Source organism: Perca fluviatilis, chromosome 12, assembly GCF_010015445.1.
Source record: "Perca fluviatilis chromosome 12, GENO_Pfluv_1.0, whole genome shotgun sequence".
NCBI lineage: Eukaryota > Metazoa > Chordata > Actinopteri > Perciformes > Percidae > Perca > Perca fluviatilis.
The window spans coordinates 24,645,789-24,671,113 of NC_053123.1; the positions used below are offsets into that span (position 1 = coordinate 24,645,789).

At 42.0% G+C, this 25,325-nt stretch overlaps 1 protein-coding gene across 1 annotated transcript; it reads right to left on the minus strand.

The window, feature by feature from the left end:
- Nucleotides 1-238: 238 nt before the first annotated feature.
- On the minus strand, nucleotides 239-25,049 carry trappc10 (trafficking protein particle complex subunit 10). The gene is made up of 23 exons (XM_039818017.1): nucleotides 24,869-25,049; nucleotides 21,597-21,678; nucleotides 19,967-20,102; nucleotides 16,058-16,257; nucleotides 15,660-15,855; nucleotides 14,857-14,968; nucleotides 14,472-14,719; nucleotides 14,064-14,210; nucleotides 13,688-13,802; nucleotides 13,102-13,178; nucleotides 12,797-12,888; nucleotides 11,942-12,082; nucleotides 11,455-11,564; nucleotides 10,573-11,105; nucleotides 10,324-10,465; nucleotides 9,586-9,744; nucleotides 7,811-8,040; nucleotides 7,133-7,233; nucleotides 6,805-6,928; nucleotides 5,470-5,634; nucleotides 4,446-4,626; nucleotides 3,500-3,694; nucleotides 239-2,524 (listed from the first exon to the last, which is right to left on the minus strand). The coding sequence occupies exons 1-23, from the start codon at nucleotides 24,927-24,929 to the stop codon at nucleotides 2,277-2,279; spliced, it is 3,795 nt and encodes a 1,264-aa protein (XP_039673951.1). The 5' UTR covers nucleotides 24,930-25,049; the 3' UTR covers nucleotides 239-2,276.
- Nucleotides 25,050-25,325: the final 276 nt, after the last annotated feature.

Sequence of the window (25,325 nt, forward strand, 5' to 3'; positions counted from 1 at the left end):
GAACTGGACTGCAAACTGAGAGCCAACATCAGTGTTGGACTTCACTAATGCTCTGAATGGGAGTAAATTCCTGCAGCCAGGTTCCAAAATCTGGTGGAAAGCCTGAAACCATGAAAATGGAGGCCGATACAGCAGTAGATAAATGCACGTTTTAGACAGGTTTAACAATCACTTCTTGTGCGAGACCTTTAACTGTAATGTTCTTGCTAACATGCCGTTATAAACACCATACATCGAGTCAGTTCCAATGATTTTTTAATATAGTTGGAAATCAAAGAGGATTTTGATTTGAATCATTATTTACAGATCAGTATGTACAGTGGTCAGAGAGGAGCTGGAGGCTGTAGTTACACTGTGTGTGTGTGTGTGTGTGTGTGCACACCAGGGGGGAGGGAAAGGGGGAGGGTGAGAAGTAGCTGACATTCATGCTCTCAAATAAATGAATAAATAAATCCAATAAAGACTTATTACATTCATCTATTCAACACCTAACGGTATGTGTGCATAGCTCGGATATGGATTTGGCGACGCACACCCAAACACACAATAAATATACACACACTGTATATGAACAATCCACTGATAAGGTAAGACAATAGATAGACTATAATGTGCACTGGCTGATCTCACACACACACACACACACACACACACACACACACACACACACACACACACACACACACACACACACACACACACACACACACACACACACACACACACACACACACACACACACACACACACACACACACACACACACACACACACACACACACACACAAACTACAGCTGAACCCTTCCAGTCTATGAGCTGAAGAGATACACACGGCACACACCGCTAGACTCAGTCGGAAACTCTCATGTCGTCAATGGTTTTACATTTGAGAATTTTGTGCTGATTTTTGCATTTCTCTTTTTGTTCAAAATGAATACAGTTATCCAATAAATCTTACTTGTATGTTTTAAGACATTTTCATAATCACTGGCGACTTTGCTACGGAAGCCCTGAGAGGCAAGAGAGAATTTTCTTTTGAAGGGTTTGTTGTTGTAATACTCATTTCGGCCACAAGAGGCTGAAGTGCACCACTACCCCTTTCACCCATTTTCAGAGATGGGGCAAAAAAAGAACAACAAGAGAAAGAATTAGCCTGGGAATAAAAATATTTCCCCCCCCCCAGACGTTTTCAGATGAAATGAATAAAAACTCTCTCTTGCCTCTCAGGGCTTCCATACTTTTTTTTATCCTGCCTGTACAAAAACTATTCTCTTTGCTGTTATACTTGTAATAAAACTGATATTTAGAATACATTATTTAGTATAGTAATGTACAATTTTTACCAAAACTCTACTGTGGAGGGCGAGCAGCAGCTTGATCTAAATAAAACCTCGCTACAGGTAATAGTTTATGAATGGTTGAATAATCGATCAGCAAGCACCATAATTAGTTACAACGTAGCAGTATTAGTTTAAAATGTGTCCAAATTTAAAATACAAAAGGATGCGAGAGACAACTCAATTTCACATGACAACGTTACAACCGTCCAAAAGCTGAAATTTTGATCATTTTGGGACCATTATCAGGCTGATACTATGTAGTCTGTTGTCAGAATTAATATTCTACTTCAACATACATCAGAGGGAATGGTTTTCGTATTGGCAGGACAGAAGAGTCTGGATGGATGGATTTGTCTCCAAAGATGCATTCAAGTTTGTTAACCTTCCTCGTTTTGACTTCTGTAAAATTGAAGCAACTCGAAGACAACCATCAAGGCAAAAGTCTCAAATGTAAAAATGATAACCACTTGAGTGGCACAGGAACAGCACTTACAGCTGGACACACTCGATCAGCTACTTAAGTACTGGAACTTTGACTGAGGCGTACACACATCTAGGGCTTTGGTGCATCATGGGACAATCAGGACTGTTTTCTTCAGTTCGAAAGGAGCAGGACAGGCGCCGATCTGATTGATCAGTCCATATATATATATTTATAACTATAAATCCATCCAATGAGCTATGTACAAAGTATGGCAAAGAAACATCTTTATTTAAATTTTATCAGCAGATGTCATTGGCTCTTCACTGCGTCTAGTCTGTAATGTCTCCAGTGATGTGAACGTTTCATGCTTAGGGGTGAGTCCATGCCGGCAACCTGCAGCGGTCTTCGACAAGGACTCATGGACCCGATCTGCCCCAGAGCAAATGCTCAGCAGAGTCCACCCAGGGCCTGGGTTCAGTTCTATAAGAAGCGGGCGGTCTTGCCACCAGGGTCATGTAGCGTTGACCTCCAGGATGTGGTCGTCGGTGGCGGGCAGCACCAAGACCTGCTGTGCGTGGCTGTGGTTGAACACCTGTCCGGGGCTGAAGGGCTCCAGACGCGGCATGGCCACACCCTTCTGCTGCTGGTCACCGCTGCCCACAGAGTGCACGCTGCCCCGGCTGCGGATGCTCGCTGTGTCCCCCTGGTCGTCCAGCGCCTTGTCCAGCAGGGACAGACTGTCGTTCTCCACGCAGCTGTCTGAGGACGGGAAGAGACAAACTAATTACTGAGCGTCCACAGGATGAGAGAGAAGATCAACAAGTCCGCAGAAGTCCATTTGCTATAATGTTGTTTTCACATCCCAGGTCCATTAGGTTTTGACGGACCAGTGTGATTTCCACTCCATTTAATCTAAGCTTATTTAATGTATTCTGTTTGTTTACAAGTTGTCCAAAGCTAAAATTAAAGTTTGTCCTGAATGATGACTACATCTTTCCTAACAGACAGTGTTTTGGAGGTTAATATGTTGTTTACCTGACATTTAGCTGCCTCTTACTCTTTGAAGACATCATGGAACAACCTTCCCCTAAATAAGCAGCGGTCTCTCTTACCCTAACCCACTACTTGCTGCTTGAATGACATTTAAGTGGTTTTCCCTGGTTTTTCCTGCTACATAACATGGGACGAACATCTACTGAAGGCCATTTTACAGTTGTGCGTCAAATCGACGGCGCAGGGTCCGGCGTAGACGCAGACCCCTCTGCGTCTACGCCGGACCCTACGCCGTAGCCTGACGTGCACCTCTCGAAAAATGTAACTACACGTCGCAGCGACGCACGTAGCTCGGCCGTGGCTTGGTAGCGTTGCATTTCTCCCGACTCATTTCCTGGTTCTTATTCTCCATAAACAACATGAAATCAAGGAGAGGGTTAACTTCTCCTGCTACATATTTCCCACTGTAGTCAGAACGCACAGAGGAGACACTTTGTTTCTCTCACTATGACTCTAGAGTCGCTACTCGCTCCGAGCTCCGAAGGTAATCGCCGGCACTCTCTCACTTCTCTCTACCACACACTCCCCACACACACACACACGCAGCTCGACGCACACACCAGCGCACAAGTATAAACATCAGGCCACTTTTTAAGGCTACGGCGAGAGCTCTGCGTGGAGCCGACGCACAACTATAAAAAGGCCTTAAGATGTGTGGTTTTGTGTTTGGGGAGGTCTTACCAGGGTCTGGTTGAATGGCCACTGCTGCAGTGTGAGGCAGGTACTTCAGCACTTTGATCTTGGGGAAGGGCAGGTGTCCTGCAAACAGAGGCATCACCTCGATCTGCACCTTGCGAGTGGTGTCGGCCACCATCGGCATCAACACCATCCCCGAACTCTTCCCGCACACCGCCCAGTTACTGCTGCTGTCAGCCACTGTAGACAGACAGACACACACACACACACACAGACACACACACACACACACACACAGAAGTCACTGATGTTTTGTCTGTTCTACAGTTGGTGACTCTACAGGGACTCTAAATATCAACATATTTGTATTCATATGCATGCTTATATGATCTACAAAGTGATCAATCTACTTCTAGAAATATTTGCAAAAATTGCTAAACTCGCATCGATGAGCCTTTGCTGTGCTTACAGCAAACAGCTGACAAACACTTTTTTTTTTTACTTTTACAATTTTTTACTTTCAATATTGTCGGCAACTAATGAATATCTTCTTTAATGGTTAGCCTATCAAATATTTCTTTCATCTAACTGATTAATTTAGTTTTATTTCAGCACTCATTTTGTTTTCTTTTTGGAATTTTTATTATCTTATTATTATTATTATTATTATTATATATTCTTATTATTATTATATCTTCTTCTTCTTCTTCTTCTTCTTCTTCTTCTTCTTCTTCTATATTCTTATTAGATTAGTATTATCTTATTTACATTTTTATTTCATCATATAATCATTTGTCACACGTTACCAGAGCTTGAAGAAAGCTTAAATTTGATCTTTTTATTTCACATTTGAAGCGCAGATGATATACATCTTACTGAATAAAAGACTTCATTAATTGATAATTCATTTTTCAGTGCTAGTATAATCCCCATTCCCCCTGCTTGTGTTTTTCCATCATTTTAGAAAACCCAGATAATAAACCCGACATACCTTCATACATGAGTTTGGTGGTTTTGAGGCCATCGGTGTCAGTCTTGCTGTCCTCCGCCATCTCTCCCTCCGCAGGCTCAGTCAGTCGGGTTATACACACCTCCAGGCCACAGAGGTAACCGGAGCGACAGTGCTGCTCACCAGCAGGAGGCAAGATCTCAGCTCTCACACTGTACAACGTCTGACCAAAACAAACAGTGGTTATTTTTGGTGGAAAGAAGTCTCTTAATGTGGTAGGAGTGTTTAGATAACCAAAACTCACAAAATAGTATATGCATGTCTTTATACTACATGAGTAACATTTTCACTTATTCAAACCAGGAACATAATTGCCTGTCCAGATGTTTTAAAAACATCTAGATATTTAAGTGCCACATGCACATTTAAAGAGGTTACTTCCCCAACAAAAAGACACAAAAGAGGAGCGAGGAGTAAATTATGCCTAAATGTGTGCTGTCTCAGTCAGCAGAGATAATGAAAAAAGTTGATCTACAGGAGAATACATGAACACAATACAGAATGCCTAAGAGCCTTACTGCATTATTTACAATTATAGTTTTACATTTAGAATTGTCATCTATGTTTCCCTTTACATAAATAAAGATATTTCCAGCAGAAAACGGTAGAAATAGGTGCATCTAATTCACCAGAATGCAGGAAATTAAATGTTTAACGCTCAAAACTGGACACATTTGATGTGTCCACCGAAATGGAAACAAAACCTTTGCCTTGGTACCTGGCCAGCTGTGATTAAGCCAAATGTTTGTGCCATCTAACTAACATCTACAAACTGGGCAGCTAAATGAACAGAACACGGCAAACTGGGAAAGCCAATCACCGCTTTTGTGATCTGCGTGCATTGCCTTCAGTTTATTTGAATGGGTCTGGGCTAAGCCCCGCGCCTCATCAAGTCCTAGAAACGCCCCTGGCTCGCAGATGCGTCTGGCTTTCGCGACACAATTACAGCTTCACTTATCAAACTCTCAGGACAAAAGGGACACAATAAATGTTTAAGTGGACTTACAGTGACTCTCTCCAACTGGAACTGGTAGTGGAAGGGTTTGAAAGCAGAGACGTCTTGCTTGAGTGGAGAGAAGTTGGCAGAGAAAACACACTGTAGACAGGAGGGCAGGTCATCCTTCCACCTCACCTCCCACAAGCAGAACACGCTGTGCTTACTGCACAAAAGCTAAAAAAAAATTGCATAACTATGAATTAGTGATTGATGTAGTTTTGATGTTCTTTAACATCAGACGACACTAATGTGGACATATTTTCAAATGTTGTTTATTTGAGAAATAAGGACTAAAACGGGGCCAAAAACAAAAACCTTAGGATCCAAACTTAAACCAAAGCAATAAAGCAACTGTAAAAGTGTAAAATCTTTTCCTCCTGTTTCGGTCAGTGAACAACAACATTCTGTATAACTGCCATCATGGTAAAGACTAAAGAGTGTGGCTGAGTGGGTAGATCCTTTTGACCTATTTCCAGATACTCTGCTTGGTATTTGTCAATTCTGATTTTCTTTGTGAAGACCTCCACAGGGAGGCATCCAGGAGGATCCTGATCCGATGCCTGAACCATCTCAGTGGGCCACTTTAAATCCCTCTGGATATCGGAGCTCCTCGCCCTGTCCCTACGTCTCAGCCCTGCTAAAGAAACTCATTTTGGCTGCTTGTGAACACAATCATTATTTCTGTCACTAGTTCATGACCATGAATGCAGCTTGCAACATAGATCAACTGGTTAATCAAGAGCTGCATCCTCAGGCTGCTCCCTTTAGATGGAAGGCTGAAACTAAGGGGAAAAAATAAGTATTTTCATATTTATCCTCGTTATTGTGAACATAGTCTATATGGACGACATTCCACTTCCGGGATTGTTCAGGTGCCACTGGAAACTCCGCCGGATGTCCGTCATTTTTCTGCTCCTCAGATCTCTGCAGGGTAAATCCAGACAGCTAGCTAGACTATGTGTCCAATCTGAGCTTTCTGTTGCACGACTAAAACTACTTTTGAACGTACACATGTTCCACCAAAACAAGTTCCTTCCCGAGGCTGTTTTGCAGCGGCCCCGTCACTGAGCTTAGCGGCGCCCAAGACGATTGGGATTAATTTAAAGAAATGCCAATAAACCAGAGAACGTTTCTCTCCCATCCCAGAGTGCTGTGTGTAGCCAGACCCTCCTCCGCAGCGCTCTGGAGGAAGGTCTGGCAATGCGAGACTAGTAAACATGGCTGTAGAACCCATCTTACTCATATCGAATATTTTCCCATAAATATAATGAAATGTATACTGGAAGCCATCTATGGATCCATCCTGTAGTCAATGACATTTGTTTGATTTTTTTTTCTGCTCACCTGTTGAGTTTTAGTGTTGAGAGACTGCAGCTCCAGTGACGCATGCTGCTTCTCGGCCAGCTTTACTTCTGCCAGCGTGAAGTTCACATCTGACATGTTCTGCACACACACCTGGATGTACTTCCTGTGGGGTCAGGTCAAAGGTCACAGGTCAGGCACGTGTATGAGCAAATTGGGGAATGTAAATGGTAAAGCATGCTGCTAATTAAATTAGTAAAGGAGGTTTTTTACGATTTTATGTGTAAGTGAAAATATTTCCCAAGGATTCCCATGGTTTAACAATTAAAAATGGCATATACAGGTTATTTCTACGAGAATGGAGGCTCACCTGTTACCAGCAGAAAGCAGAGAGTGTTTGGTCTTAAAAGGGATGTAGAAGGTGAGGGCAAGCAGCGTGGAGTAGATGGACCACGGACAGTCGATGGACATCTGGGGACAGACACCAGCGGGACTTTACTATCAAATCTCTTGAAGTAGCTTATTTCAAACAGCTCTAACTGGCCTAATTACAAAGAGCAACTAAGGTTATTTTTTCTTTTTAATCTGCACCGGGTTTTTTTTTTCCCCAATTCAAATCATCGGTCTATAAAACATTAGAAAACAGTGAAAACAGTATCCTTGAGCCCAAAGTGACATCCTCAAATGTCTTGTTTTGTCTGACCAAAAACTCCCTAGCCCAAAATTATTCAATTTACTATAATGTAAGACAAAGAAAAGCAGCAATTACCGACTGCTGAGAATCTGGAAATATCAATTATTTAGCCATTTTTGTTTGAAAAATGACTTAAACAATTAATCAATTATCAAAATAGTTGCCGATACACTTTATGTCGAGCAACTAATCTATGAATCCATAATCATTACAGCTCTAGATTACCGTACAGATACCGCCTAAGCCTTTAAATCATAGTTGAACACATTGTGAGCTGCGCCAACAGAAATGTTGCTTCCATCGCTATTTCCCTGTCTCACACTTTGAAAGGGTGTAATTGTTTGAGAGGCTCACCCTCTGGTCGATGGCGGTCATGGGCGTGTCAGGGTGACTGTAGCTGCGTGGTCGATGGCGGACCTCCCCGTTGGTCAGCCTCTCATTGGCGGGCCGGTCGGACCCGGACGGGATGATGCACAGAACCTCCAGGAGGAACTCCACGGTGTGGTAAGGAGGGGTGGCGGGCAGGCTGATGCTGGTCACCTTCTCAGACGACTGGATGAACAGGGCGCTTTCACCCACCAACTCTGAACACAGGAAGGGGAATAGATAGCAATGTGAAAAGCTGTAAATGGGTTCGTCAGTGTGTTTATAGGCACACAGCTTTCTGCAGGAACCAGATTTTTACGAGTTGAACATTACGTACCCAAGAAGCATGGTCTGACAAAAACAAAGAGTGGTTATTTATGGTGGGAGTGTCTCCTAATGTGGTAGGAGTGTGTTGCGGCTGTAAGCAGTCCAACAAAGTGCGGCCGCGAGGGACTAAACACTGAGATGCATAAACACACTGTGACGCGCTCAAGATTGTACTGCAATGATTTATTCCTCCACACGTAAACTAGTACTGCAGTTACCAAATGTAAAGTATTTTTTTTGAGTCGAAAAAAGCTAGTGTTGCGGGTCAACAGAAAGTGTTCACTCCCAGGCTCACCCCCTCTCTGTCAAAGCCCAAAATGAACCAGGTGAACAGGTGAAGCAAACAAATATAATGTTATCACTTCTGCTCAAGCCGCGATGAACACGGCCACCACCTACAACATAAGTGCACAATAGGCCTGGACGATAAATCATTATAAAATCGCGATCTCGATTCACCCCTGTACACGATTTAACTTAGATTTTTTTTTTTTCCTCCTTCAATTAATTTAATAAAAGCATTTGACATTGACATGTTTTAATTATGTAAAGACATGTTCGAGGAGTTCAGATAGAGCCTGTATCAGGGCCATATTTTGTTCAATGTGTTATATGTCACTATTTTTGATAGCCTACTGTACTTAAATGGCCAGTATGTACTTTTATTTTCTTTATTCATTGAAACCTCTATGTTTACAGGCTTGTGGTGATGCGGAATGTGCTATATGTGCCAAAAAAATAATATCTACATTTGGTACTGCCAATTTGTTTTTGTTTTGTCACGGTTCATGTGTGCAATTAACATTACACTTCGTGAGAAACAAATCGTGGCAGAGAATCGGGATATCAATTCTAAGCTAAAAAAATCATGATTCATATTTTTCCCCGAATTGTGGAGGCCTAGTGCACAATATAATAATCAATAAATAATATAAAATGAGACCATAAACAACATACCTACAGAGTGCTTAGATAATCTAGAACTCACAAAATAGTATATGCAGGTCTTTATACAACATGAGCAACATTATCACTTATTCAAACCAGGAACATAATACATAGTAGTCTCATTTTTAATTTGCCTATCCAGATGTATTAAATACATCTAGATATTTGAGCAACTGACAACACAATTACTAGCCAGGCATCGCTAGACTATTTCTCAAATGCGTACTAGTCTAGTCTACATTCGGTAACTGATTGATCGATAACCCTGATTAGGGTTATTAAGAGAAACCAGTTAACAAAGGTAGATCTGTGCTGGAGGAACCAGATTTCATATTTCAAACATGGTTTTTACATGTGGCCTTCTGCACACAAAGATTTCAGACGGGGTAAGAATGACAGTAGAGAGATGGATTGTCAGGAAAGATCACTACTCCAACGGCGCTCCCTCAGTGGCGGATTCAAATAAAGCTTTTCAAATGTGTACTGACCAGCTGTTGGGTTGCTGATGCGGGCGGTGCAGCTGGTAGAGGGCAGGATGGGCATGGTGTCTGTGTTGCTGAGCTGCAGAGCGTCTCCCTTCTTCACTGCGTAGTGACCCGTCAACAGAGTGAACTTCACCATCTGAGGCAGACCGGCCAACAGTGGCTCTGAAAGAACACACAACCACAGTGAACAAAAACGCTTCACACATGCTGCACTGTGGTTTATATACAATCATAAACGTGATATGGTGGTAATCAGAGCGGCAGAAACACATGTGATGCAAGCTCAGGTGATGATCATACAAATATTTGCATGACAGCAAATGGAGAGTCAGCCCTGCATAATTATGTAAATACAGAAGGCTTGTACGGAAACAGTTAAATAATATGATACACGTTGCTGTCAAGACTCTAGACTTGCTACATGAGCATACCCAACTTATACTAGACAATGACATAAACACTCATAACGTGGTAAGCTGAAGAAGCCTGGGGGATAGTGTGACACGTTTTGGTTTGCCAGCTGCATGTTTGGTTTGTTCAATAAGAGAAATATGTGAAAAGCCGAGTGCAGCTCCTAAAGTAAGCAAGTGATATAAAATTGAGAAATCAATGTTGCGCAGTTTTAGTGTTTCATGGAATTAAGATCATGTAGTACACAGCAAGCACACTTGAAAATTGAAACCAATACCACAACCTCAGATTTTAAGCATTCACGCCAGCCATTATATAAAGCATTCAGACCTGAGAGAGGCTCCACGGTGAGTTGAGGCTCCTGAGAATAGACTTCATACTGGACCGATGGGTAGATATGAGGCAGTACAAACTGCACCTGACCCACCGTGGCATACAGCTGACGCAATGTGTAAGTACCTGGTTGTCCACTCTACAAAGAAAAGATAATAGTGACAGAGCAAAAGTGATTTTTGAAAAAAGGGTCACATTTTAGTGTAGTTTTTTTTTCATTTAAGGCGGCAGCAAAGTTTCTCTTACTGGTGCTGTGAATATGATGCTGTTATTCCCGGGCTCTAACGTTACATCCTGCACTTTCAGCATCTGTGCTCCTTCCTGGATGGTAACAGCAGGAGGGCTGACACAGTTGGGAGTGTCCGGCAGCGAGATGTTGTCATGAAGACGCATGACCAGATGAGTGTTTTTACACACCACTCCTGTAGAGTTGAGCGAATTGTCCGAAGGACTCCTGTCTTGAATCTCATCTAGCTCTAAAGGGGGACCAGCAGCTGAGGAGGAGGGCGGACCCGCTGACGAGTTAACTTGGTGAAACTCTATTGTCCCTGGGTTTGTTTGTCTCTGATTTCCCTTAGACCTTCCATTAGTCCCTCCACGCTCCAGGTCAAAGTGAATGCTAGCAGCTAGTTGCTGTATGTGCACTGCCACAGGCATCAAACATCGCAGAGTGAGCTCCACCTGCAGGACGGCTCCAGAGTGCACCGAGGCTGTAGCTGGACGGAACTGTAGCCGTGTGAGTTGAGAAAAAACACCCATGCTGAGAGTCACTTTGTGAGCTGTGGAGGAAGAAAATTAAATTTGGTGTTAAAGACCCCCAGAAAGCAGTGAACATCACAGACTGATGATATACAACAGAGTTTATGAGGTGGTTTTGCCCCTTTAACCCTTGTGTTGACTTCGGGTCACATTGACCCGTTTTCAATTTTTGTTTTATATCATAAAATATGGGACGTAGAAATAAGCGCTGAAAATGTGTACAAGAAAAATTTAACAATTTAAAACGTTGGAAAAAGCAAAAACAAACCTTGGAAAATAAGTGTTTTTTTCAAGGTTGACGGGAAGACAACACAAGGGTTAAGCTTTGTGTTGAGAAGGTAAACTTGTAATGATGGCATGATCACTTACACTGATCTTCAGACTTGTCTGCAAAGGTCAGAATTTCTTGACAAAAGTGCTTCCTCTCCTCCGTGGTCAGATTCACATCACCTGCCAACAAGGCACTGGTTTGCAAGTAGCTGCAGTGGGCTGTGAAGGAAACCAGACACTACAGTGCATTGGTACAAGAACACCACCTCTATCAGGTCAACACAGGAACACCTTTGTTAACTTGCCAATGCCCGAGCATGTTGGATGAGATTTTGGATCACCAATGGGCCAGCCTACTTTAACTCTGACTGAAAAGATGGCACAATACGACCAACTCAAAGCTGATTAATGTATTTCTCTAATGTACAGCACTATAAGGCTTTGACTATTTGAACAACTGCATATGCCACAGAACACTGAAGGTTATTTCCTTTTACAATTTAATCTTGGTACTACTGTAAAGTTGACATATTTGGCCCTTAATTGGTCTTCTGCCTATACATGGTGTTTGTGTTATGAAGGATACTCTTCAGTTCTGCCCAGCAGCTTCTGACACTCCGCAATCTGTTTCCTGGTGTGAGTGACGGGGAGGCTCCATCCCTCTGATACGTACGACTTCAAAGCTTCCTGTAAGAAGGTTTCTGCCCGCTCAGGGTCCCCCTTCTTCCTAATAAACGCACAAACAGACAGAAATACATCACCTTGTTTCTCATACAGTATCTATAGAAAAGCACATAGATAACTGACAGAATGTTAGCTTTTCCACATCCTTTTCCACAATGCTACTTAGAAGTGAAATTAATTTAATAATTTAAAGACCAAAGTAAAGGCAGACAACAGATAAGAGTATCTATACAATTCATGTACTAAGCATAAACAAATTAAGCTTTTTTTTTTTTTATATTTGTAAAAGGTATTATTTTGCCAATTAAATTGTTTTTAAAGGCTGACATCTACTGTGAATGCAGAATGATGAACTATCCATCTGCTTTTGGCTGGCATTGGGCATTGGGTGATGATAGTTATCTAAAAAGTGATGTCAAAAATCGGCCTCTTAAAAGCCACTTCAAAACCCAGCAAAAAGAAACCTGTCACTGCATGATATACTATAATAAATGTGTTTAAAATGTTACTTTCAACTGCACATTTATGGCTTCACATTTATTTAAAACCCCATTCACACCCATCGTACCACATTAGTGTTTTCATTTATTCTGCCTAATTAGACCTCTCCACAGGAGTGTGTGGGTGTTTACAAGCAGTAACTGATTGACAGTTCTGGAGAAGAGGCCTAATCAGCCAGAAGACCTGAAAATACCAGCGTGGAAGCGTAGCAGCTTTAACCCTTGTGTACCCCAAGGGAAGTAGAAGGATTACTTACATGTAGAACTCAGCCAGGCTTTTTCCCACCAGTCTGGCAGACCTCAGCCGGCCGATGGCCCTATACATCTCCATAGCAGCATGAGAGAGTTCCTGATGCAAGAAGTGGCCAACAAGGTGGTGGAGGAGGGAGAGGGTGAGAAGGGAAAAAGGAGGAGAAGGATCATTTCCACTGTGGTTTCCAGGAGATTACATCAGAAAATAATGATTTAAGTTTTGGGACAGAAATTCAGAAAATGTGTGTTAACTTCCTGCTTTGCCAACTACAGAAATACAACACCAAGCTGTGGCAAGATATTGACTTACAAGATAGTGCCTTTCAAAAGCTTCCACAGACGACAAGGCTTCTTTCAGCTTTTTGTAAGGGCTCTGCAAACTGTTGACTGTGGAGGATAACAAAAGGAAAATGAAAACAGGGCACAGGTCTTTCAAATATGAGTGTTCATTCGGTAAATAGTATTTGGAAGTGGAGTACAAGTACAAATGTCTGATAAAGTGAATATGTCTGATAAAAAGTTGGAATTAGTGCTGTAAAGTTTTGCTTTGCTGGCGTTTTCAGCCCATGGCCGTCTGCTTGTAGAAGAAATAAAGAAAAGGCAGGGGCAAAAGATAAGGAGAAACTGCACTAAATGGGTGAAATCCCAGATCAATCTGTCAGACACCCAGTCAGTCCTGAGTCAGCTGACCCACTGACGATCACACTGCAAAAGCTACAGGCAACAGACAACCACACTCGGCACAAAGATGCCCGACTGTTGGTGTGTCAGGGCCCTAGATCACAATTTATGTGTTGATGTCATCAATGGGAGGGGTTGGGACGCCTGTAAACATTACCACTCAGCAGGACTTGAAAATGAAGCTAGTTTCATTTAACAGCAGTCTGAAAACTCACCAGTCTCGGGCCTCTCATCCCCCAGTCCGGCCAGCAGATCCACAGTCCTGTTCAGGTCCTCTGATGTGGGTCCCTTCTCTGACACCAGGCCACAGAGTTCCCCCAGGGACTTCAGCTGGAGAAGACAGACAGGAAAAAGAAAAAAAGAATTTCATTTGAAAACGCTTTTATTAGTCGGAGAAAAACATTTTTACCAGCTATTAAGTGCTCACTATTTAAATGAATAAGTCTATTTAAATGAGCAAATAAATTCCTCCTCTTAAGTCAGAAATGTACTACTGCTATATAAAGAACAGGACCCTTGTCCTCTAAAGGTATCATGACACATCTTGGTCAATCGAAGTCAAAGCTACATGATTCAGTAATTTTTTGTTACCTTGTCAGTGGCGTAGGCCCACAGCCCCACGGTATGGGAGCAGTTTGCAGCTAACTGGGCCTGATCACAGCAGCCCTCGATCCTGTGCAGAACCTCCAAGCAGCTGAGAAACACCCAGCAGTCTAGCGCCCCCTCCAGCACTGACACCTAAACAACAAGAGCGACAACATACAGCATTAGGATGAGTGACACATTTAGTTCAGTCCGTTTAGGCTTTTTATGTAGGGTTGTTTAGGATTTAGGATGTAGCAATTCATATGTCAAACAGAGAATTATCCATTTTTATTTTGCGTTTTCTATAGATGGCTACAGATTTTGAATACATTTTGAGATTCAGCCTGTATAAAGTGCATGTAGTTGATTAAAGTGTAATATACATGACAGAAATGTCCCTTTAGGAGTCTGCACCTCCAGCAGGCGGAGCTCCTGGACACAGTTGTGCAGCAGCTCCAGGGCTCTCTGTGTGACCTCCCAGGGCCTCAGGAGGAAGATGAGTAAGGTGCACTGGCGGGAGAACAGGTAGCTCCTCAAATCTAACAGGCTGGCCTCTCCGCGCTGGATCCCATCCCTCTTCTCCATGTCGATGGGCCGCCGAAGAAGCAAGCCGTTCCAGCTGCGCACAGGGGCGCAGAACGATCCGAGCCAGTTAGCTGTATCTGTGGATAGAAATAGACTGGTCAGACCAAAACCAAAAAACTAGAATGGACCTTTGATCATGAAAACAAAAAATGCATGTTATTTTACTTGAGAGGACTGCCATATTGAAGCCAACCATTAGGTGGTGGTAACTTACCTCCAGCTCCAAAGTTAAGGACATATTGGGTAAAAAGGGCATCGAGTTCATCATACTGGACCAAGGCATCTTCAAACTGTTGTAGCATCTCAAAAACAAAGGCCAGCTCTTCCTACACACACACACACACACGAGAAACAACTGAACTGGGACACTTTAGCACCTTAATCCACAACACAAGGCACAGAATCCCTCTACATCACACTGATGAATAGGTTCTTGACTGAGAGCCCCACTGAGCACTCGGACTCTGATTCTCCACCGGGCGCGTCTATGCTGCTTTCGGTTTTGTTCCGGCCTCCCCCGCGCGCCATACCACACCGGGAGCGCCTCTGAAGCGGAGCGTCTTGCTGCCCGACTCGCAGGTTTTATTGTCTCTACAAGGTAAAGTAGTTGTCGCGTGTTTATTAAGTACGAGACTACAGTATATATGTGGAAGGTAGTGTGTGTGTGTGTGTGTGTGTGTGTATATGTATGTATGTATGTATGTATATATGTATATACACACATATATACACACTGTAGTCTCGCAGTTTCACTTCCTGCCCGGCTGTCCGAACGTATCGTATTATAGCGGAGAGCGGCTTCACGCACGCGCCATGGCCCAGCCGGTGGAATATCAAGCATAGGCAAGAATCAAACGGAGTCGCGGTGCCTCCGGACCGCAGCGCAGACGAGCCCGGTGCAAAATAGGGGTGAGGCTGGTTTGAGGAGACTGGACTGGACTCCGTTTCAGTCATTACACATCCTCTACTTCTTCTTTCTGTGCCGACGCATTCCTGTTGTTTTCCTACAGTATGTACCTGGACCATGAAGTATTCACAGAAGCTCCAGCCAGGCTGGGTGCGTTTCTCTCGGAGCGTACGCATGTCGTCTTCAAAGCGCCCCAGGTTCTTGGTGAAGGACATGAGGAGAAGAGTTCGCAGCTTGAGCAGCAGGGAATTCCAGGATTCCTGAGACCGAGATGAGTCCTTCAGAGGATCGGACAGCACCACACACCTGCGTCAAAGGGGAAATAACCTTTATATACTCAGGGAAGGTTGAATCAACATGGTTTCTTATATTCAGCGGGTATTGATTATGTTGCCTGCTGTGAGAGCATATAAAAACGGCAGCAATAAGTCCGTCTGTTACCAATTCTCATGGTCCTCTCCAAAAATTCACCAAAATCAACTTGTTTATAGGGTAGGAGTGTTCTCACCTGTCGTTCTGCTTGTTGCAAAAATCGCTGCGGATCTTGTCCACGATGGATGAGCGAGGCAGGATGTTGGTCTTGTTCTTCTTCTTAGTGTCGTTGGTCTCCACGACGATGATGACCCAGTCTGCTGAGCCATGAGCTCGCAAGCTGTTCTGCCAGCGCATCATGTCCTCCTTCACCGTGCCCTTATACACCTCTGTGTCCTACAATGACGTTACAAAATAATAGGTAAAATAATCATTATTTACAGCAGGAGGTTGGCAAACAGTATCCTCTCACTCTTGATTGCCTCATGTGAACCCCCAAAAATGACGTTAAAAAAAACAATTATACATGTGAAGGAATACAACATGAAAAACTCTTGTTGATACTGAATTTGGGGGAAATCAAGTCTTGTAGAAATTAATGATTGAATGATGAAAGAAAGGGAAAGGATACTTCTCCTTTAAGTGACCTGTATGTTGTACACAATGAGGAGGATGTTTCCACATCAGAAGATACCAGAGGACAGAAACTACAAAAAGAATGCTGGCCAGCAAGTTTACATTTTATAATAACTTACTGAATGCTGTGACTCAGTGAATGACTGCTACTTGAGGGAGTTCTTTTTAAATTGGTTGGGATGAGCAGAGGTGGCATGTATTAAGACAACTCTGTTATTACGCAACAGTGTCCAGTGGTAGGGAGAGGAACTGAAGCCCTGGTGTTTCACAATGTTTTGGAAGTGAACTTCTAGTTACATTTGGCAGGATCATTTTTGGGTTGTGAATCTTGGTGATCAGCCGATTGACACTGCACATGCAATCACGTGTTGATAGAAATTAGAGTCACAGTTTCAGTCACTAGACAGCATCTAAGGCACAATTATTGCAAGTGACAGTTAACCGTAAAGGAAATTTTCCTTTTAGATGATAGTTGTTTATCAGGGAAGTGGTGATTCCCGCTCTGACACAGTCTCGAAAATGTAACTTTAAATAATAAAACGCACAAAGGCAGTCTTTATTGCAGGTCTATTCTGTAGTGAATTGTAATACTGTACAGTAGATAATGTTGCTGTGCTCATCTGCGTACACATACGATACGCAGGCTCACTACTACCACACTGGAGGCATAGTTCTTAAGAAAAGTCATGAGTCACACGCTGATGACAGCACTTCCTTAAACTAACCTGCTGCTCAGCAGGTTCCTGTGTCCCTATTTCTTTTTTCCTATCTGCTTTCCCTAAGCAGTGGCCTTGCACAGTTGATGTCAAATTCAGTTTAGGTTGGTTGTTGCAGGCTCCTAAAAATCCATCAAGTGTGCACAAACGTGCTATTTTCTCCTTCCATTAAAAAATGCTCTACAACTATTTACATTTGAAAATGCTATTTTCTGGGTGTTGTATGGACAAGGAAATTAAAGCTTTGTGTGTGCCTGTTAACCTTACGAGTCATGGGAGTTATGTCAAAATACTCTTAAAGGGGTGATAGAATGATTATATAGGGTATTTCACACTGTTCCTTATGGTCTCCTAATGGGGTATGTAACATTGGTTGGGCTGAAAATGGCCTGGTTGATATTTTACTGGCCCTTATGCATCCCTGTGTTTTGGCCCTATTTGTAACAAGAGCTTTTCTTCCAAATATGGTATGGTCATGAATATTTAGATGAGCTGCGCGGTGATTGGTTGAGCGACTTGCCATACGCAGACATTAGAGACGCGCGCTGATTGGTTGAGCGAATCCCCAATACACATAAATTAGAGAAGCGACAGAATCTCATATTCCAGACACTGCAATGTTTCATTACCAAATTCACTTCTGAGACTTTTTTAAGCGAGAAATCAACTATATAAAGCTCAAATATGGGCCGTTTTACAAAAATTGATTGCTAATTGCAAATTTGGTAAGACGTGTCGGACTTTAGGAGCTCCACACAGTCTGACGAGAAAGCGGCAGCCTGCTGGGCTCCATACCCAGGGCAAAGTCACCCTTTGTGGATACTGCATACGGGGCTCCGCGGCCAGCTGCCCGCATAACTATATCTATAAATAATACATTTACGGTTTTGAATGTCCCAATGTCTTATAAAGCTAACCGATGTGTCCGATTTGATTTTAAGGCATTTTTATGACGTTGGCGTCTTTGTAGGACCGAGCAGCTGCTTGCTATATGTCCCATTCATTACAATGGGGAAATACCGCGGCTGCTAGCTACACTTTCGCCATAACTAAATTATATTTACAGTTTGAATTTCGTCCACACCACTTATACAACACATTCCCCAATGTCTTATAAAGCTAACCGTTGTGTCCGATTTGATTTTAAGGCATTTTTATGAACGCAAGGCGTCTTTGTAGGACGAACAGCTGCTTGCTATATGTCCCATTCATTACAATGGGGAAATACCGCAGCTTGCTAGCTAGCTCTCATTGGTGGACTCCATCTCACCGCGGATCTATCAATGAGACTCGCGGACAAGAGGCGTTTATTTCCCCGATTGTTTGTTTAAATAACTCAACACACATACCCATTATAAGATTAACTGGAACCTGCGGGCTGCGGTAAAAGATTGCGGGCGTAACAAGCTCGCTGACACTGCGGTCAGGGCGGCGATGTAGCAACCCAGGCAGCACCAACACCGGCACTAAACTCCGACACACAGTCGGAGAAAATTTGCAATTAGCCATCCTTTTTCGTAAAGCAGCCCATATTCGAGCTTTATATGGTTGATTTCTCGCATAAAAAAGTTTCAGAAGTGAATTTTGTAATGGAATAGCAGAGATCTGCGTGACCTAGCTAGATTCAGAAAACTACCTGATCTCAGGTCAGTTGTGTAGCCTATGTAAATATTGGGGCGTGACTGTTCTCTTAAGGTTCCGGATTTTGAGATGCTTGCGCAAGCAACTCAGCTTTGTTGGGATTCGCCCGTTTTCAGAGGCAGTTTCAAAATATGAGATTTTCATAGTAAAGGGGTGTCAGTGGGATTTTGAGCTTCTATGTATGTCCTATTTACCCACCGAACTGTCGTTATTCAACTATGACAGGGTAAAATCGGTTTTGCATTCTATCACCCCTTTAACTTATCTTATAGCTCTTACACTATGAGTTTGCATATCTTGCTTACAGAGCTGTGTGACCTATTTTTCCCAGATAAGATGCCCATAAGTACTCATCTATTCTTAGGAGGGTAGACAAGCAGACATTGCCTATACTCCAGAACACATGAAATAAACAAACTTTATGAAGAATCTGTGTGTTTTCTTGGGAAAAAGTCAGGTAGCAGCAATATTAAAAAGGCAGACTTTGTGTTGCCGCCACCGCCTCTCTAGGATTAATCAGTTTGTACGTTAACGTAACTGATGGCATAATAAAAGTGTTCTTATTGATGTGTCTTTATATTTATAGTGTCAGACAACTCAATTGTAATGGCCATAATACAGTCAACATTTAATCCAATCTCTAACAGTAGCAGCAATATCTTTCATTAGTCTTAGTTGACAGGAAGCTTTTATTGCCACAAATCAAGTCATTATGCACGCAACTGTCTGACAGCAAACACAGAAAGCTATCACAATAACCAAATCATCTGCACCGAGTTCGACTACTGAAACACAAAAGTGTTCACAGAGAGTTATATCATTAAAGCACTTGAGTCTTTGCACCAGATCTGCCAGCAGGATAGAGAAGAACGGAATAGAATTTAATAGAACAGTGCTTTATTGTCCCACTGGAACAGGAAGACAAACCTCCCTTGTATCTTAACACACTTTGTTCCCAGTATTGTTAATGAAATTACAATTGAGTGACTGAATGATGATGGTTGTTGTGCATGTGCACGCGCGTGTGTGTGTGTGTGTGTGTGTGTGTGTGTGTGTGTGTGTGTGTGTGTGTGTGTGTGTGTGTGTGTGTGTGTGTGTGTGTAGCTACTCACACAGCAGTCGGTCCAATAGATGTGGAGAAAAGGGAAGGTGAGGAGAGCCTTGTTGCCCTCCTTGGGGAGCAGCTCCTCTTTAAACTGGACAAAATTAGCTTCAAGGTGGATCATTTTTGGTGCACGGCCATAAGTCCTGTATGGAAAAGAAAGCGGGTTTTATAGGATCAATTACATGCTGTTTACGATGAAAATATATATATATAAAAATATTTTTATTGTTGGTCCATGAAAAACTGTGGCCATATCTATGGAAAATCCATGCCAGATTTTTTTTTTTTTCCCCCTCCAAACATTAGCTCCACATTCGAGACAGAGGGAGAGAGAAAGAGAGTTCATGAACATTGACCCCTGAATCTGTCACTGGATCAGCAGCTTTCACAGAAGCTTAGTTTAAAAGTGTTTGAAGGACAATTCAGTTTCTCATACTATTGTTGTGACTAAATACTGTCCTTTATCAAATCCCTCACCTGAAGAGAGAACAACAAGGCATTTACAAAAGTATGTCATTTGTCAAAACTATGATACTCATCTCTGATATCCTTCATTGGCTCATTCAAATGTATTCCTAATAAGTAATAACCTTAAAAAGGGAATATAAATGCAGACATCACCATAAAAAGCCCAACAAACTCTTAACTCTCATTTCAGCTCATAAAAAAGTCAATGTGAGACAATTTCTCCTGCTCCATCTCAGCCACCACAGAAAGCATTCTTACATCATACGCAGCAGTTTGTTATGGCGGTCTGGATTGTCTGACCTGCATTTTAAACTCCAGCACATTATCAATAAGTCATCCAAAATCACCAGCACTCCCATGCCCTCGTTAAATGTCTCTATCAGAACGTAAAGAGGATCGTAAAGGGAGAGAGTCTCTGGCTCTGCACACCTTGTGAGTTCTTGCCATGCACCGCTACTATTCAAACAGTCTTATATTTATGTACATCCTGCACTCACTACTTCCTACATGCTTCTTGTCTTTTACTGTAAATGTTTCATGCATGCAATGTTTCGTGGCTATTATTGTGGCTATGTGTTCAAATAATTTTCATTATCAAAAGGATAGACAGGGCCACTGAAGATATATTAAAGTTCATTTTACTTGAGAACCCAACAAGGAGGCAGTCTCCGCACTACAGAATAGTACAGACAATGACCTAAAGAAAAGCTCTCTACAGCTGCTTTTTATAATATTAAGTTAAAATGTGATAAATCATGATACAGAGTAGATGTCGTCAATTGTTGTCTCTCCTATCTGGTCTAGGAGGGCATGTATGTCCTCAGGAACACACCGTGCTCAGACAAGGACACACAATGACTCCATGTTATCTTGTTTAGAGTATTCAGTATAATATTATTCTATGCAAACAGTTTAATAATAACAACAAGAGAGAAAGTTTGTAAATCAAAATTTCTTTAACACTATGTAAGAAATTAAAAATGCATGGTGTCATGATGTTAACCACCTGGAACACCTGTACCAAAAACATACCCACTGACATCAATGAGAGTGGACAAAAATTCAAGAGCAGCCCATCAACTCCATCCTCTCTGACACAGTGGCAACGTGGCAAAAGTAAAAGCTATTGCAATGTTTTTCCATTATACATTCACCAGAGCAGTACTCACCTCCTCCACTCCATTGGCTCCCTGGGAAGTTGTTGGGCCAATGAGGTATAGAGAGACGTAAACAAGCCCTGGTCTCCAGCACCTGTGATGAAAAGGGCAGAACAAAAGGGCAATTAAAAATTAGTCCGAAATTAAGAATTCAAATAGGGACACAGATACTTTTTTGGCAAAATTAAGTTTGCACATAACTGGAAAGCTCATTTGCCATCATACTAATGTAAATACAAAGAATATAGGCTTACCCAAAAAAACTCAAATGAAAAGCAGGGGTATAATGTGAAAAGGGTAGGGTACAAATGCTACAAAGAATACTTAACTAAAAAATAGAACATTAAAGAACAAAATCCAGAGCAGAAGTCAGAAGCTGTTTTTGCTCTCCTCACACTCAACCATTGTACTGATGTTTTTACACTCATCACAGTTAACTATTTCCAATATACACTTTTTTATATATATTGTTTGAAATGGTCTTTCCACCCCAAAGCAATGAATAACTTATTGGGCTCTGAGCTCAATGTGCGCCGTCACCACCGGAGTTACTGCAAGTCTACTGGAGAGTGGAGGAGAAAAATCAGCAAAAGTTGCCATGGTTGCCGTCTTTCTGGGAATCACCGAGCAACACGAAAATGATATTTTTCATTTTAACTGTGCTGTGCAACGGATTATTTACTCAATTCTAAAACTGTAATTTCTGTCTTTTCCGTTGAGCGACTGATAAATGCCTACTTCCAAAGCTTTGGAAAATTGTTCTGTATTGCACTGGATTCATATGTCCGTGCACATTTCATGCTTTCTACTGTAATTGTGCTTTAGGGAGGCGAATGTTGAAAATGTGTGGCTGAACTGACAAACGCAGTTTTCTGCAGAGCGGTTTCAAATCACTGAGTTTGTCATCGTTTGTCCCAGAGAGTTTTACGATCTGTACAGCGAGAAACACCCTCTATCCTTAAACCCGGTTTCATCACCATGTCATATTAGTGCACAGTCTGAGTCTACATAGAAGCCTTTTAACAACACAAACTGTACGAGCCATTCCTATTAACATTTTGTCTTTTCCACTTAACTAGCTGCTCACATCTCACCAGTGCTTTAAAGTAAAAATCCACCCCTTAGATCATCTTATACTTGTCAATATGGAGAGCAGTCCTTAAGTACTGCAATATATTTGTTGTGACACTACACTGAAGCTCATGACTATGAGAGTAAGGTGCTGATGCTCAGTTTTAAAATCGCATTGAATTTTTTTATTTTTACAGCTGGTGAGTTTGTGTAAATAAGAGTCTAATATTTGGCTCCTAGGCTGTGCAGATCCATTTTTGAGGTTGGTCCATCCTCCAATTCCCCACCAGTGCTGTGGACCAGGCCCTGCTCCCCACTGGTAGAATCCCCAGTCCAGCTCAACAACAAAGTTACTTCAATGTCGCCGCCAGTTCCCCATTTCAGCAAAGCTCAATCGGTCATTCATGGAAGCTATGTGCTTTTCGATAAACAGTGACTTATACAGTAGGACTGAAGTAATTGTTCAAGCTATACTGGAACTGGGCTACATCCGATGAACCATATAATAAGCCCTTTTTTTATAAATACCCCCCAAGGGGAAACAGGATAACTAGTCCTCACTATTCACACACTGTTAATGTAAACACCTTCAAACATCCTGCAGGACAATCGTCAGCCCTAGTGAGTTCCATTTACATTAGTAACTGGTAACTGATTTAGAATGGGTCTTTGGGGGGGGCATATGCATTTGCCTGTTATTTCTCACAATTTGATAAACAAAAATGTATATTAAGCTTGAGTAAATAAAACCCCAATCAACAAAACTGTCTAAAAAAATAATATTATTTAAATACTCCCGTTTAAATCCCCAGGAGAGACCGACACAGTCAGACTCTGGGCGGTAAAACTGATTAGTTAGGTCTCATATTCAAGTTTATGTTCTACTTCTTTAAATGTTATTTGGTAAATTCCTATTAAACACATTCAGAGAGGATTTGAAGTGCTATTTTAGGGGGGGGGGGGATTCTTCTATGCAGGAAAAACCCTGGTCACTCTTAAAGTTCATGACTGCCAGCAAACACTATTTGTATTTGGTGGGTTTTTTTTTCTCAATGTCAATTCAGCATGAACCAGTGTGAGGCTGCTCTGATCTGAAACCTTGTTAAAATGCAACAGTTTACATATTTAGTTAATGCCTTGGTGTGCGTTAATTGATGCCATTAATCTTTTTAGGGTATTAAAGCTCCAGTAAAGTCTGAACAAAACTGAACTTTGAATGTTCTACAAAGGCTATCAAAACCTGTTATCAAATACAACCCAGCAAAGCAAACACCAGTATAATCCCTGTGCCTGTGTAAATCAACATACAGCGTCAAATAACAGCTAAAGTACAACACTGCTCATCTTGCTGGGGACACCACTAAAAGCAGAAGGAACAGAGAGTTGCACTTTTGCAGGGTTTACTTGTGATTTTTTTTTTTTTGTGTTATGTTGCTTATTTGTTAATCTATTCACCAATGCAAAAGTCCCAATGTAACAAAGATGATAACCTGAGTTAGGATACGTGATAGCCCCTCAAGAAACAGGCTGTTCCCTGGATCCCACTTGGGGAAACCTGTGACTTAGATTTTGAATACACCAACAAATCCCATTAGTCAACGTTCACACCTATGCTTTATATTCATATTCCGACCCCTCTGTGACTATGTGCACTCTGTCCTAAAAATGGAGCAGGCTGCGGTGTGAGAGGAAGCTGGCACCAACTAACGTTACCAGACTCGGCTCCTAAAATAACCTCTCCAAGAAGCTTCCATAAGATTCCAAGGGATTTATGAATGGCAAACTGACCCCACCGCCCAAACATCATGTGGTAGCTAGCTAACTAGCTACAGTCTGAGCTATTAACGGAGAACACTGTGGCCGTCCATCAGGGAACAAGGTGATATCCTTCCCAAAACTGCAGCAACTAACCGTGACGTTGTATCGTTAGCTAGGCCTGTTAATCGATGTAGCTACAAACTAGCTGAGAGAAATGCCGCTACACATGTTGACATTTATCACAGACAGTGTTGCAGTGTATAAGTATGAACCTATTATAGCCTTGACGAGTAAAAAATTAAGCCACACATCACTACACGCACCATCTCCAAGCTGCTTAATATGAGGGTACCTGCTAGCTTAGCTAAAACGAGCTACTGAATGTAGCTAGTTGGCTGGCTTACTGTCAAGACCAGAAAAATAAGACTGAACGTCTCCTTTTACTAAACACTCACATGTCACAATCGGCTTGTTTTCCATAGTATAGATGATCGGCTTTTCCTCTTGACACTCCATATGTGTTAGCGGTAGTACTCCATGAAAATTATATACAAACCGAGCTTTATTATTAGTAAATGCTTATGTATGCAGTTGTGTTGAATCGATGGGGCCTGTGTCCCCACTGCACTTCCGGGAACTGCGTAAACCGTGCGTCATTAAAGGGCCGACCTGTGCTTTTATGACACCTCATGTTTACTGTCGATGCACCATACATCCATGCTATGCACCCATTACAGGTGTTTTATTCAAGTAGCCTATCTGACTCGGAGGTGAAAAATTAAATAAATTCTTCAAGCCCCAAAGAGACGAATCAAAATAAATATAGGCCACAAATAACAAAATCCCATGTAACATTTTTTTCATTAAATTAATTCAAAAAGAAAAACCAATTCATCACCATGGAACCTACAA